This window comes from Anopheles stephensi, chromosome X, assembly GCF_013141755.1.
Source record: "Anopheles stephensi strain Indian chromosome X, UCI_ANSTEP_V1.0, whole genome shotgun sequence".
Classification (NCBI taxonomy): Eukaryota; Metazoa; Arthropoda; class Insecta; order Diptera; family Culicidae; genus Anopheles; species Anopheles stephensi.
The window spans coordinates 6,787,117-6,802,494 of NC_050201.1; the positions used below are offsets into that span (position 1 = coordinate 6,787,117).

General features: G+C 47.8%; 2 protein-coding genes across 4 annotated transcripts; one reads left to right on the forward strand and one right to left on the reverse strand.

The window, feature by feature from the left end:
• Window positions 1-3,445: 3,445 nt before the first annotated feature.
• Window positions 3,446-8,700, reverse strand: LOC118515536 (contactin). Of its 2 annotated transcripts, XM_036062034.1 has the most exons (4): window positions 5,121-8,699; window positions 4,547-4,949; window positions 4,392-4,475; window positions 3,446-4,131 (listed from the first exon to the last, which is right to left on the reverse strand). In XM_036062034.1, exons 1-4 carry the CDS (start codon window positions 8,502-8,504, stop codon window positions 4,037-4,039), a joined length of 3,966 nt encoding a protein of 1,321 aa, XP_035917927.1. In that variant the 5' UTR covers window positions 8,505-8,699; the 3' UTR covers window positions 3,446-4,036. The 2 variants fall into 2 exon arrangements, with proteins under 2 accessions (XP_035917927.1, XP_035917928.1); XM_036062035.1 differs by lacking the exon at window positions 3,446-4,131 and having other exon boundaries at window positions 4,231-4,475; window positions 5,121-8,700.
• Window positions 8,701-10,220: 1,520 nt separating this feature from the next.
• On the forward strand, window positions 10,221-15,050 carry LOC118516541 (dnaJ homolog subfamily A member 1-like). Of its 2 annotated transcripts, none has more exons than XM_036062492.1 (4): window positions 10,221-10,498; window positions 11,024-11,378; window positions 11,461-12,250; window positions 13,196-15,050. In XM_036062492.1, the coding sequence occupies exons 2-4, from the start codon at window positions 11,080-11,082 to the stop codon at window positions 13,319-13,321; spliced, it is 1,215 nt and encodes a 404-aa protein (XP_035918385.1). In that variant the 5' UTR covers window positions 10,221-10,498; window positions 11,024-11,079; the 3' UTR covers window positions 13,322-15,050. The 2 variants fall into 2 exon arrangements, with proteins under 2 accessions (XP_035918385.1, XP_035918379.1); XM_036062486.1 differs by having other exon boundaries at window positions 10,226-10,498; window positions 11,458-12,250.
• The last annotated feature ends 328 nt before the right edge of the window (window positions 15,051-15,378 follow it).

The window sequence follows — 15,378 nt, forward strand, 5'->3', positions numbered from 1 at the left end:
CGGTACAAAGCAACAACTCCGCTTCGTTTCTCGGGCGGTCGGCGCGTCGTGTCATACCCACCCGAGACACGGCACGCGCTGTGCTGGGTATGTACAAGCGAGCGAAAACAGGGTCGGGGGGAGGAGGGAGGGTGGTAAACCGGGCGGACGTTGATGATGGTTGTGTGGTTGTGCACGACACACCCTCGCAAACCTACCTACCTCTACCTCGGTACAGTTCGCTTCATGTGGTTGCGCGTTTGGGCTTGCGCTTGACAGCCGGGTGACGTGCGACGTGACACGGACGTCTGACCAAAGACCGCGCGAAAGGTGATATAACCGTACCGCGGGGGCCACGCGCGTACAGAGCGAGAGATCGATAGCATCATTCTTCCCTGTCCCCGTCATCTTCTCCCATTCGGTCCTATGAAGTTGTTCATTACAAACAAACAGGGGGGAGAGACACTCACACAGGAAAGCAAAGCTCTCACATTGCACAGCCGCTAAAAGGCACGTTGCGTGACGCGCTATACCCCATACACATACGCGCACGTGTGCAATGTATTTCGCCCCTGGTAAAGGCAAACAACAGAAACGGCTCTGCAACACGCCGCAGCAGCGTACCGAACCGCCGAGCAAGCCAACCAATTTCTTCCCCCTTGAACCCCGTTTTTTTGGGTTTCTCATTCGGTACGCATCTACCTACGCTTGGGTTTTTGAGAAGGATGTGTGTGTGTTTTCCTTTCTCTCTCTCTCATCCGTAACACACAAGCGCAAACTGTCGTTGATGGAGTTGCAAACGTATCTTGTTTTTAGTGAATGATGATCCATATATTATTTTTTTGGTATTTCTTTTCACTTCTCTCTTTCGCCCGTGCGCCCGTGCATTTGTGTCTCTGTCGTTCGTACGCACCATCAATGGAGCAATGGCTGCTGTATGACCCGGTACCGGATCGTAGTACGCTGTCGCTGTGTGCGGAGTACGAGAGGAGGAAGAAGGAAAAAAAGGATCGTCGCCGAAGGGGAAATGGAGAGGGGAAATGAAGCACGAAGGCGAAGGGGCAAGGACACACTATACGGAAGGTCAGCAGGTGGGAACGAAACAGGCATACGACGCATTGGCAGGGCTATTGTGTAATTGTGTGCCGGTGGAACGAAGAACGAAGCTGTGTTCGAGCATTGCAGGGGTTTCCGGTGTGCTTCGTTCAGCGTTTACTGGTTCGTTGATAATTCGTTTGCATCATTTATTTATAGAGGCTTGGGGTCTTTGAGACATCATTCGCTTCTTTAAATTCATTTGATCAACACGTTTAACGTTGGGAAAATTACGGCTGATTCTCTCCGTTCGATTAAACATCACCTGAATCCTGAGCTCTGAAGAAACAAATGAGGACAAATCTTGACAAGCGTCCAAATTAATCTGGTTTTAAGCCTATTGGTTGTCATTCGTAAATAAAATGACATAGAACATATTCCTGTTCCATTACCCACTACAACCTTGACTAGTCTCAGCCTACCATTTCTGGCTTTCTGTGACTTTATTTTACCCGTAGTAAAGAAGTCAGCCTTACGTACGGGGAGGCGGTCTTTTTTTTTTTGTTACATCATGTCATTTACTTGACTTTCTTGTTCCTTGAGACAATGACTTTAGGCAAGACAAACTAACATAAAGTGTAATTTCTTCAAAACCCCGATGCCATGAAACTCCCCTGCAATATCGCCTGCACACTGCGTGTGTCATATTACCTTGTTCGATGGTTTGTGCCGCGTATGCGCTTCGTTTGCTTTCTTTTTTCTTCGTTTGCCAGATCGAACCGAGAATGCACGAACGATATGTGTGCTTCAATGTACTTCTAACGTCCAGTATGATGGTAATAAGGCAATTTGTTAGTCAAGCAAGCAAACGTATTTGCAAAGCAAGATTTTATGTGCTGGCTGACCGTCAACGGAAAGTTGTCAAATCAATCAATTGCCTTTTTAAAATGGCCGGCAACGCTTGAGGTAGCTTTGCGTAGAAGCCCCTCGGGACGGTAGCGAATGAGGGGGAATAGCGCGCTCTCTTGAAGCATCATAATCATTTAATGTCTAGCCCTCGCATTCATACACACACGCACAATGGAATCCCCACACCAGAAAGCCTGTATGTATACACCGGCGCAGTAGTGTTTTTGGAACAACAGGAGACATTTTGCATCTCCCTTGTACCTTGTGCGCCGTGGTTACTTTAGCCGCCAGGCTTTGTCTGACTGCCCGTACTGACCAACGGCCGTTAGAGATTGTTTGCTCTATCAGCCCGGGAGAGTGATGTGTGCGTGTGTAGGGTGCCATCCAATGAAACGGGTACAAAATCGAATAGCCCGTTTATGCTTTTTAAAAGCTTAATATTTAAATAGGTATAATACCCCAACCCACAACAATGAATACTTTTCTTCCGGGGACCTATTTGGTGAAAAATTATTTTTCCTATTTCCTATCTTCTCTCATTCTCCCTAGCCAATGGGCCGATATTTTGAGGGGAAGCCTTCAGCCACCCTTATACCAACTTGGAGCGAATGCAACAAAATCGTACTGTCGCACGACTTACTCTTCTCCAGCGGCAGACGACCCCTGCCGGCATATCGTCTGCTGCAGGTGAAACATTGCCGTCCACTTTGCTTTGAAAAACGAGCAAACAAGCGATCGGTGTTTGTCGACCGTGTCCCCTTCACGCACACACTACCACAGAACCTGCTGCAACATTTGGCTGCTGCACGAAACAATGTGGGAGATGTCACGTTTGCACGGAAAGGTTGCATGTGTGTTTACATTGCGTACGCACCGCAGAACAACGCCGCACGCACGATCTAGCACGCATAATCACGCGACTGTATGTGTGTTTGTGTGGAAGTGTAGCTTGCTTGTCCCTCTGTTGCATCTCTTTTCAGCTTACGCGAGGACTGTTCCCCTTTTACGCGCCCTACCCCTGAGATGTGGGTGCGCTAGTTTATTACAGATACCGCGAAAAAGCGTCGATTAAAAAGCCTAAATATATCTCTCCCATCTCTGCTCCTTTTTTTTCGTTGCTTCAAGCATCGTATGCATGGGTAAAATTTTAATCGAACCCATTTCTTACTTCATCTGCTCGGTTTTGCTTTGCAATAGTTCAAAACAAAGTATTCTATTTCAATAGCAAAACAAAAATGCATCAGTGCAACTCGTTGGTATAGTGCGTCTATTGTACGCATTTGTCTATTTAAAAGGTTCATTGACCTGAAACGATCCCTTCCCCAGATGTGCATCAAAAATTCGGTTACGGCACCAACGGTCAACATAGCATCGAACCGTTTGAGGAGCATACATTTGCATACATTTAGGCGCACACACACGTTACCAAAGCGTTAGCCAGACGGTTACACTGCCCGTTACAGTTGAAAACGAACCAAAATAAACCGACAACACACAAGTTTCACCTAGTCGAAAGTAAAGGTAATTAATAGCTCGGTGTACCGTTTCCACCGTTCGTTTGATTAGTTTATTTTATAGCATTTCGTTCGTTTGTTTGTAAATTAAGTTGTGTATACCCTTTTTCTTGTCATGCGTTCACCTGCTCACTACTTCGGACGGATCTTTACCTTGCTTGCGAACTCTGTTTCCTTACACTTCTACGGACGGATGTTGATAATCGTTTGTGTCTCTGTTTTTTGTTTGTTTGTTTGTAAATATATACTATGCCTACCGAATCGTTAAAATACCATTCTATCTATATCGCTCACTCTCGGTTTTGCGTTGAAATTCTTCCTCCCGCTTTTTTTTTCTAACATACGCTAATCTACACTTAAGCTTACACATCATTGAGGTTTTTCCCGCGGATGGCGCTCTAAAGGCAATGGTTTTGCAAAGATCAATACTTCTCTAATCATCAATAAATCCCACCACACTGGAAGGGGGAAGAGATTCGAGGCAGGTCACCAGGTGTTTCGCTGTTTTCTCGTTTTCTCGAGTCGCTGGAATAGCTGTGACGGAATGCTTGTGAGGGGGGGGGTGAAAAAAAACAAAATGATTCGCGCGCAGTGGCTGGCTACGGGAGACACAACAATGCGCTCAACAGCGCGACCACCGTAACGATCGAAACGGACAGATTGGTGGCACTGTTCAGGGGCGATTGGGTAATGCCTGGAAGAAGAAGAGAACAGATGCGAATCGGTGGAGGAAAGTTGTCAGCTCTCGATAGTGTGTGTGTGTGTTTTTGTGTATGTGTACGACTTGGTCAGGTAGTGTGCACGTATAAAAATATATATATATTTTTCAGTAATTATGTTATTTAAGTGTGTGAGATTGTGGGGGGTCAATGGGTGCTAATCCACACGATAAGTCGTGGGATGTGTTTGACAGAGAGTAAAAGGAAGCAAAGCAAATAGCGCACGATTATTTACCCATCTGGAACTGGATCGGTGGACTGGACATGCGACCGTCTCCTCCGTTGCTGAACGCGAGCACACGCAGATTGTACGATTTTCCTGTTGGTACGAAGAGGTTATCAAGGGGTTAGTGATTTTGCTACACACCCGCTGGCCGCACAGTTCCTTACCCGGTGTAAGATTGTCGATGTATTTCTCCAGCTTCCGGCCAACCATCACGACCGTATCGTTGGCACTGGACATGTCCTGATCCTTCTCCCAGATACGTATCTTGTACCCCTGCACCGGTTCCTCGTCCTGGGACGGTGCGATGTAGCGCCAGGTGACCTGAATCGTGGACGGATTGATGCCGGCGATCTGTACCGAGGACGGCGGTTTCTGCGGTGCCTTTCGGTAGGTGCGCTCGAGGTAGCGTTCGCTTTCCGGTCCCTCGCCTGCCGCATTGTACGCCATCACCTTCACGAAGTAGTACGTGTCCGGCTCGAGACCAACGATCAGTGCCCAGGGACGGGTGGTACGGGACAGATAGTAAACCGAATCTTCCTCGTTGTGTTCCTTCTTCCAGTACTTGAGCTATATTATTCCGTATTATTATTTGAGTAGGAAAGAAAAAAAAAAGGGTGCGTTAGGGATCATTTCCGGGTGATGGTAGTTAAAGTCCACCGAAAACTGACGGATGTACGGATACAAAATCCCATCCATGCAGGTGTGCAGAGATTTACCCACAGGTGGACATTTACTTACCCGATGTCCTATCAGCTTGCCACGGATGGCTTCGCGCGTCTGTGACACCGGCACCCACGTAACGTTCAGTGCGGTCGAGTTGAAGCTGCGGGCGATTGTTTGCTGTGGCGCAACCTGCGGCATGTCCTCCGCCGAGAAGATCTCGACCGGCTCGCTGATCGGTCCCACGCCCAGATCGTTCACCGCCTGCACCTTTACCTCGTACCGCGTGAAGTACTTGTCGGTCGGCACGTGTATGATCGCTTTGCCCACGTTGCCCTGGCGCTGCAGCTCCTCGGTCGCCCATTCGCGCTGTCCGTGCAGCCGGTAGAACACCCGGTAGTGTACGTTGATGCTGTTCTGTTCGTGCGGCAGCAACGGATCCCAGGTGATGGTTAAATCGCCGATCTTACCGCCACCACCACCAACGTTTCGGGGCGCAATGTACGGCCGGTCCTTCGATGTGCTGTGGCGCGGCGAAGGCAGGCTGGGCGTTCCGAGGCCAAGATCGTTTACAGCCACGACGGAAAATTCGTACCCACACCAGGGTGTGAGATTGGTGACGGTTGCCTGCCGGCGACCGTTGTAACGGTCCGCTTCCTGTGCGATCACGTGCGTGGACAGGTTCGTCCACGTGCGGTTCCAATCGGTACGGCCCAGTATGTTGTAGTATAGGATCGGCCGGCCATTATCGTTGCCATTGGTCCATTCGAGCAGTGCTTCCGTTTTCTTGATCTCGATCACCTTCACCGCACCCGGCGCACCGGGCGGCCCCTGGATGAGCACCGTCGCACGCGATACGATACGGTTAACGGACGATTTGGCAATACACTCGTACTCGCCGCCATCGACCAGCGTCAGATTGTGCACCTCGAGCGTGTTATAGTGGATACGGATGCGGGCACCATCCGGGGCGGGCCCTGTCGGTTGCTGATGGCGCCGCTGCTCATCCTCATCATCGTACCCCGTCAGCACCTGACCGTTGTGCGTCCAAACGAACGCAACGTCCAGCAGCTGGTCGTACGTAACGTCGCACCGCATAAACAGCATCTCACCAATCTGCTTTATCTGTTTCGGGGGAAGCTGCTCGATAAAGCGCAACTCCTGCAGCACTATCAACCGTGCCTTCGATTCCGCCATGCCCTGCGTGTTGGATGCGATGCACGTGTACGTTCCCTCGTCGTCACGCGAGGTCGGCGAGATGTGGAGTGTCCCAGTGGGGTAAATTTTCCTATGACCGCCACTACCAATCACATTGCCATCCTTTTTCCACACAATTTTGGGCGTGGGAGCTGCTTCCGGTTCGCACCGGATGGTAGTATTGCCGTTGGCGATGCTGTAGATTTCCGACTCGAGCGGATGCTTCTTGAACGATGGTTTCATGCTGAGTACGCGCAGCTGGGCAGAAGAGTAGACGCCCTTCAGCTGGTTCGTTGCCTTGCACTGGTACATACCGTTGTCTTCCTCCGGATCGAGATAGTTTATCTTTAGCAGATTGTCCTGCACCGTGTACTTGTCCCGGTTTAACCGACCACCGCCACCCGCAGTGCCACCGTCCTCCTCCATCAGCTCCCCGTTTTTGTACCACGTGTAGTTAACGTCCGGCATGGCGTACGCTTCGCACAGGAACGATACCGAGCTCTGAAAATCCTTGGTACGGTCGCGCAACGGTATGGTAAAGTTCGGTTCCATCTGCACGTTCAGGAAGATGCTCTGCACGATCGATTTCTTCCCATTCCTTGCCGTGCACAGATACTCCCCATTGTCGTTGACCGTTGCGTTCTGGATCAGCAACACTCGGTTGTAGTTCTCCAGCCGTGACATGCGTGGCAGATTCCCGTTCCGACGGGTCCAGTTGTACGATGCCACCGGATACCCGTAGGTCATACACTCGAGCCGCACATCCTTGCCGGCGAGCGGTACCTTCGGGAACGCTTTCGGGAACGAGTTGGCAAAGATCAGATCCTGATAGTGGGGGGACGGCGATACGGAAAGCTCGAAAAAGGGACCATTGCGGCCGGTATCACTGACCGTGCTCATCACGGTGCAGGAATAGTTGGCCCGGTCCATCACTTCCAGCGAGCTGAAGTACAGTGAACCGTCGTGGCTGACGAACACGCGCTGATCTTCGTACACAAAGTTCGGGAAGTAGTTGCGGGACCAGTAAAACTTTACGTCCGGATAGTGCTGCGGCTCTTCGCACACCAACGCTTTGCCCCAGTTCTCCTCGCCCTTTTCCGGGGCGCGCTGCAGATTGAACTCGAGTATGTAGCCAAAGTTGAGCTGGACGCTTTCCGAGATCACCTTGCCGTAGCTGTTCTGGGCGGTGCAGTGATATGTGCCCTGATCCAAATTTTGCGACGGTCGGTGTATGATCAGATTCCCGCCGCTCACCGTGTGCCGAGCGTTCTTGAGCGGATCGATCTGTATGACGGTAAGGTTGTCCTTTACGTACTCTTCCTTGTACCAGGTGTACCGGGGCGTCGGATAGCCACCCGCCAGACAGCTCAGCGTAACATCGCGCGTAATGCTTGCCTTGCCCGTGTCGTACGTCGTGTCCACCGGCTGTCGTATAAAGTACGGACCACGCGGTATACGCTCCACATCCGTCTGCTCCAGCCCGTAATCAAACTGGCGCCGATCCTCCAGCAGCGTGTTCACATTTTCCTGGCTGTACAGTGTGCGGGCCTCACAGATGAACAGGTACGGATCGTCACCGGACACCGGATAGAACTGCCACTTTTCCTTGTGCATGTTAAACCCGAGCACCAGATAGTTCCGGTTGCGGTACCGTTCCGACTGATAGAACCGGCGCGGATCATCCGCTTCCTCCTGCTCGATCGTGTTGCGCACGTTCGCACCCTCGAAGTACGACTGAAACTCGTCGTTCGTTTCCGAGCTGAGCAGCTCGTAATTGACCGCATCCTCGATCGCGATCAGCTGGCTCTTGTCCGCATTCACCCAGTTGCTCGGCGAAACCTGGCGGGCCGAGACGTAGTACCGGCCCAGCTTGCTCACGTCCCGGTCGAGCATCTTCACCACGAACGAATGCTTCTCGATCGTGTCCACGCTCAGCAGCTCGCCCTGGTACGCCTGGCAAATCTTCTGCGCCGCGTACCAGCTTTTGCGTGGGGATTTGTGCACCCGCAGACAGGTGCCCCGGAAGGCGGTCCAGTGCTCGGGGCAGAAGTAATCCTCCGCACTGCGCATATCGCCCGTCCGCAGGAAGATGTCGTCCACATTGTTGGGCGTGCGCTGCTGCTGGAGCAGATAGTCTTCGGGCTCATCGTAGAAGGGATTGTTTCCGCTGCGCAGCAAGCCACTACCCTGCTGGCCAGCTGCCAGCTGCAGGAAGGCACCGATCAGTACGATCCATTGAAGTGGGTTAAAACACAAAGATGCCATGGTTCTGGGCGCATCCAGCCAACCATTTGGAGCAAAACACTTTACGGGCGCGGTTCTACGGCAAAACACTTTACGGCTGGACAGTACTGGGGGCTTTGTGATGCTGCGTGTGTCACTGCTATGCTATTTGCTGGGTGTGGTTTCACCGTTAATTGTTGTTTCGATTACGGTAGGGGTTGTGTGAGTCGGGTTGGATCACAACTGTGCACGCTCATCTCATTGGTGTGCTGTGTCATTATTTGACAACCTTGCTCGAATGTTCGCATTCCCTTCCGTCTACATATATTGATTGCTGTCGATTACTAGGCATTGAACTATACGATCGATTACTACTTTACTAATGCGTATAGTGCAGTTTTGTATTAAAAACAACTTTTGCCACCATTTTTGTTACAAAACTTTTTTTTGCAAGTTCATACGTGCTGCTTCAAGTACAATGAGCATGTAAAATAATTCGCTCGGCTCACTGACAGCTGTCAGAGAAGGTGAGTTTCCAACTAAAATTCCAACTAAAATTACCACATGTGATAGGCCTGCTATATCCACGTACAGTCTTCACCCAAAACACGCGGATCTCAGCTCACGTGGATATGGAAATTTGGCAGTTCCCAAAGTTTAATAAGTAGATTAAATTCTTTGGGTTTAAAAAGATCGTTAAATTCAACGATTTAAGCAGGCAAAAAATATTCACTCGATAAATTTGAATATCAATCGGAAGGGAAGAAAAGAATATGAGGCAAAAGACTCGAGAAGGCCCCCCCTAGAATCTTTTGTGTGCAGCACTGTGGCCTGTCATTTTTATTGCACAGCGGGATTTTTGTATGGTCAAAAATCGTTTGATAACAACATTGTGCATTGTTCCTTAATGCTGTTACCATACAGCGAGTAGAGCATGATAATATAAATTGTAAGAAGTGATTTGAAATGTTATTAATCTTATTTTTTAGCAATACGGCCAGGCCGTTCTTTATGAATAAAAAAAATCTTATTTTTTCTCCGTTTTTGAATATCTACGCCCGTTAACAGGTATCCATCGAACAAATGTTCCGTTACAGTCCGGAAACACCGTGTATGTTGTAAGCCTGTTTAGTCACTCCTAGCTTGACCAAAAATTATTACGTAGCTCCTGTAAGCCAATATAGATGGTCAGGATAGGGAGAGGGGGATGTAATCGAATAAGAAGCAATTTTTCATTCGTTTTTATTCAACCAGTTTGACCACACAGAAAGCACACTGTTAAGCTTTCGCAACGTGTACTGCGGATTGCTTACATTTAGGGGTAAATCCTACAGTGCCTTACAAATTTTGTCAGGGGGGGCCTTCTCGAGTCTTTTACCTTCATTGGAACTTGCACATGTGTATTCAATCTCTTAATACACAGTATAAATGATATGTCAAGCAATATTCGAGTTTCGCGGATTTTGCTAATCCGTATTACCCGCGTATCTCGGGTACAGACTGTACCTTGGATGACAGTTTACAGAGCAAAAATAATTAAATTTATATTAATTAGAAAAAAAAAATTACACAGTTGTTGTTGCATATTTTTACGTAAAAAAAGGGGTGCAGTATTTGCTTGAAAACTGTTTAGCCATTCAGTTAGAATTACGATTGAAAAAAGGGTTTCAGAGCTATCAACTTTTCTAGAAAACTGTGCCCATTGTTTGACATTATCCCGCACGCCAAATGTCAGATTCTGTTCTAGCGCGCTAAACTACAGCCTCCCATTGTGCTTGGGTTAGCGAGGAGGAAGAAGCTTCCAGAACGTTAAAACCATTTAACGGGTGAGTGTGTGCTTCTTCACAGAATACCTGCAGGAATTGGAAGGAAAATCGGCCAATACTCTACCCGTTAAGTTAGTGGTTGGTTCGCGCGAGCAGTGAAACGAATTGGCTTTCTATCAATTGTGGTTCCCGTACGGTTTCGAGGCACGATTAAAGCTACCGGCATCGTCAACCAGCAGCAGCAGCAGCAGCAAGCACGGCATACTTAAGGTAAGCTGAAATTTTGCAACAGCAAACGGGATGGGATAGCGGAGTACTGTAACGGCAACGAAGGTTTGTGTGAAATACGATGCTCTAAAACGGAAATGGCACGCATTACATATCTGGTGCAATGTTATTTCGCCAGCTTCGTTAAAAGAGCGTGTAGGTTCCGTAGCAAAATTTGCAGCCTGCTGTTAGAGTTTATTTTAAGGTTAGAAAGATGGGATTTTTTCTTTGTACTCGGTTTGTACACGTTTGTATTACTGCATCCCGATGTGGAGAAAACGAGCATAGCTGTAATCGTCTAAAATCTGTAGATATTTGCTGCGGAAAGGCATGGTTACGACGGCTTACGAGAGACGGCAGTTCCCTTTGTAATGAAACATAGCGTGGGGCGAACATTCGCGAAGGTGTGCATTCCATGTTTGCTTACTTCCGGGACATCGCGTGCTCTCGAACTGTTGATTCATTCGGACTGATGTGCGTTGGAAAGTTTAACGTTCCCGTTTTTGTTTTCTTCTACTTTTTTTCTAGCGGTGCAAAATCATTATTACAACACCCCATCAACACATAAAGACACAGCAACAGCAATGGTGTTCGAGACCACCTTCTACGATATCCTGGGCGTGCAGCCCTCCTGCACGCCGGAAGAGCTCAAGAAAGCATACCGGAAACTGGCACTCAAATATCATCCGGACAAGAACCCGAACGAGGGGGAAAAGTTTAAACAAATCTCGATGGCGTACGAGGTACTGTCCGATCCGGAGAAGAAAGCCATCTACGATGAGGGTGGCGAGGCTGCTATCAAGCAAGGTGCGGGCGGCGGTGGTGGCTTCCACAGCCCGATGGATATTTTCCAAATGTTTTTCAATGGAGGCTTCTCCGGACGGTAAGTGTGTGTGTGTGTGCCTTTTTTGTCATCAATGTTTTGTTTTAATTTTAAAATATGTGTGTCTCCCTCTCTTTAGTAGCAAAAGCGAGCGAAAGACGTCAAACCTAATTCACACGCTAGCCGTAACGCTCGAGGAGCTTTATACCGGTACCAAACGCAAGCTGGCATTACAGAAGAACGTTATCTGCGAGTCGTGCGAGGGTATCGGTGGTAAGCGGGGTGCATCGCAGAAATGTGCCCCCTGCCGGGGGACGGGCGTGATCACCAAGGTGCAGAAGATCGCCCCGGGGCTGGTGCAGCAGTGCGAGGAACGGTGCCGGAACTGTCGCGGGCTGGGCGAAACGATCGACGACAAGGACCGGTGCAAGGAGTGCAATGGGCGCAAAACGGTGCGGGTGCGCAAGCTGCTCGAGGTGGAGGTGTTAAAAGGCATGATGGACGAGCAGCGGATCGTGCTGCAGGGCGAAGGTGATCAGGAACCGCACCATCGGCCCGGTGACATTGTGCTGGTGCTGGAGGAGAAACCGCACCCGGTGTTCAAGCGCGACGGTCAGGATCTGATTGCGCACGTGCAGTTGCAGCTGTCCGAAGCGCTGTGCGGGTTCCAGAGGGTGATTAAAACGTTGGACGGGCGCGACATCGTCATCCAGTCGTATCCGGGCGAGGTGGTGAAACACCACTCGACGAAGTGTGTGATGGGCGAGGGTATGCCGCTGCTGCAGATGCCGGGAGAGAAGGGACGGCTGATCATACAGTTTGTCGTGGTGTTTCCGGATTCGCTGCCGCCAGAGATAGTGCCTGAAATTCGCAAGTGTCTTCCAACCCCGCCGCAGGAACCGATCCCCGAGGACGGTGAGGAAGTGAACATGGTAAGTAGCCGCGAGAGAAGAAGAGGTTGTTAATTTGCTTTTTGTCATAGCAAACCGTCAAATTACAGATGGTGTTATAAGACTTTAAGAGGTCGTAAGGCTAATTAGAGAGAGAGAGAGAGAGACTTTTATTAGCAATCTATTTTTCCAAAAGACAGAGCAAGCAAATGGAACAACTTATTCAACTTAAGACTGGACTAACTACTTACAATATCTGATATGGAATATCAGAATTAGTTGAGATTAATTGAGATTGGTTTAATTGCGGGACAGAATTTATTTTTTTTGCATAAAGAAACAAACAAACATGAATTGAATGACTTGTTCAATAGTCTTCAACTCGGTCTTATATGCAAAGAGCATAATCGGCATTGTCTACGGTGGATTCAGGCTCTCTCCTCTTGAATTGACTATTTCACCTCTGCCACAAGCGAATGTTAAATGGTAGTTAGCTGCAGGACATACCGTAGGCTCGGTAGCATAATGGAAGAATCATAACTGGAGCAGAAAAAGTTTGCAAAAAGTTCTGTTCATCCAGGAATGCGTGCATAATTACCTCAATATAAAAATGAGTTGGATGGCGTGTTCAATAGTCTTCAACTCAGGCTAAATATGCACAGAGCATAATCGGCATTGTCTACGGTGGATTCAGGCTCTCTCCTCTTGAATTGACTATTTCACCTCTGCCACAAATAATAAATGCGCTGAGAAGGGTAAAATTGACGAAACTCGTTAGGCACTGATATACGCCTAAATGTATGCTAACTGTAGTACACGTTACGAAAGCTTCACAGTGGTAAAAAATGGTTGCTTAAAGTCGAATGAAATATTGCTTATTACTCGATTAGTTTGTAGTATAAGGTTCGGGAAAACAGTACAACAAAACAAACTAATCACATCTTTTTTTTTTTTCTTATATCTTACTTATCTTTACTTCCTTCACAGATGGATTTCTCGCTAGAACAGTATCAAAAAGCGAGCGAAGAGGGCAACAGCGGTGATGGACGAGATTCCGACCGATTCCACCACGGTGGCGAACGCGTACACATGCAGACCTGCAACACAAGTTAAAACACTCACTGCGTGGCGTTTTTTTTTTATACAAGAGATATGGTAACCATAAGGAATCACACCTACCATGAACGGTGAATCCTGCAGCCCGGTGGTTATTCTTTATCTGTTGTATAGCGGATGTACCGTTCGAGCCCGTATTATATGCAGTGGGAGAAGGGGGGAGGGGGGGGGGGTTATTGTTGCTTTAAACTCCCACTTTCACACCCCTCCACTTATAGTGAGGTTTATGTTTAGGTCACACCTTCGTGATAGAAATGATCGATTAGGCAAAATACTTCCTTTGCACCTACCTTTCTATTTTTATCTTCCTTTTTTTGTTGCTGGCCGGACTAAAATTTCTCAAAAAAAATTAACTAAAACAACCAAAAGAAGCCAAAAAGAAAACTTCTTTTCTATTGTGAAACGGACATTCAGGCAGATTGAACCCACATTCAATCCAATATAATATCCGGTATATCTTTAGAAATGCTTAAACGTCGTGTGAAATGATTGTCAAATCATTTGGTAGGTTCGTTCCGCGAATTGTGTTCGGATATTGGTTTTAGCTTTTTTAACTCGAGCACCACTCTTCCTTTCTTTACAATTGCAGTATCGCTTTTGGGTTTGCCGAATAGAGTATGAAGCAATTATGAATTTGTTCAGTGTACTAAATAGTGTATAAATAAGTGAATGGAGAGTGACAGAAGCGCAAGCTTGCGTCACCTATTTAATACGATCGTCAGATGAATTTGTGTAAGTGTGTACATACGCATGCTGAGCTTCACGCAAAACATGGCACTTTTTTGTCGGTCCGGGGTCAGAAATCGATCACGCAAAGCAAGACGACTCTGCTGCTTCTTCTCGTTCCCCAATAATATCAAGCCGCAGAAAAAAGATTTACACATACACACACACACACACACACACACACATATATATGTATATATACACTGCCCAGGCGAGCAGGGATCTGCACCAACGACATCGTAACGCCTGTATTGACTTTGCTGGGTCACAGAAGCAGCTAATACGTTTTCTTTCTATTTAATTTATACTTCAACAACAACAATTTAGACCTCAGTGATTCCCCTAACGTCAGGCGTTTGGTTTTCCGGTATTAGGGCCTTGCATTAATTTTGATTTGGTTTTTCTTCCACTTAGGTCAACCTTTGGTCAAATGCTCATTTTACACTTCCCTTTACTTGTCTTTTGTATCTCTTGTACTGGAAAAACGATCATTAATTAATGCAGGCACCGAACAATAATCGAAGATCATTATGTATTAAGATATGTCATGGGCGAAGTGAAGAAGAAGATGAAGATAAAGAGAGAGAGAGAGAGAGAGAGAGAGAGAGAGAGTGGGGGAGGGGTCGAATGTGCGAGAAAAGGAAGAGAGAGAGTCGGAGACAGTGAAGTCGGAGCGGATCGTGCAAAGCGCATTGTAAATGAATCTTTTGTAAAATGGCGTCCAAAAAAGAAAAAGAAAATGGACGGTTCAGAAATTGGGAGCACGTGTCCGACCGACGTTCTATAGGGATTATTATCATACCACTAGGCAAAATTAAAGGTTTGACCAGGACCAGTGTCAGACCCAACCAACAAAGGTGTAATTCCGGACCCTATCCATGGATAGGATAGGTCCAATCGGTACCTAATCCATGGTCGTCTATTCATTTAGTTGCTCCTATATTGCGCACGACTTCCTGCACGGTACAAGAGTGGTCGAAATAAATGGCTGACAATGTAATTTTTTTCGAGGTGTGTTTGTGTGCAGGCGTGTACGATTGTGGGGGAGAATCCATGCCTGTGTTATGTAGGTATGTATGTGAGTTTATTTTGTTTTCGGTGAAGAAGAGATAGGAGGTGACACATTGGTTCATGTACAGATTGGTCGGAGACATCGATTTCGACAAACTACCGCATTGGGAGGGAATCTTCAGGAAGTCTCAGGACGGATGAAGGAGGCTTACGCTTAACTGACTTTCTTACAGTGCTTACAGTGCTTTCAGGGCATACAGATTGAGCATGCGGTCTAGCTAATCCTAAAGTTGTCATCTCACTACTACTTTGTCAAC

Excerpts from the sequence above, each read along its gene's own strand:
- LOC118515536 (XM_036062034.1), bottom strand. The coding sequence starts at position 8,504 with ATGGCATCTTTGTGTTTTAACCCACTTCAATGGATCGTACTGATCGGT. Across the intron at positions 4,950-5,120 it reads GCAAGCTGATAGGACATCGG|CTCAAGTACTGGAAGAAGGA; the intron begins GTAAGTAAATGT and ends GGAATAATATAG. Across the intron at positions 4,132-4,391 it reads ACCGATCCAGTTCCAGATGG|GCATTACCCAATCGCCCCTG; the intron begins GTAAATAATCGT and ends TTCTTCTTCCAG.
- LOC118516541 (XM_036062486.1), top strand. The coding sequence starts at position 11,080 with ATGGTGTTCGAGACCACCTTCTACGATATCCTGGGCGTGCAGCCCTCC. Across the intron at positions 11,379-11,457 it reads AATGGAGGCTTCTCCGGACG|TAGCAAAAGCGAGCGAAAGA; the intron begins GTAAGTGTGTGT and ends CCCTCTCTTTAG. Across the intron at positions 12,251-13,195 it reads ACGGTGAGGAAGTGAACATG|ATGGATTTCTCGCTAGAACA; the intron begins GTAAGTAGCCGC and ends CTTCCTTCACAG.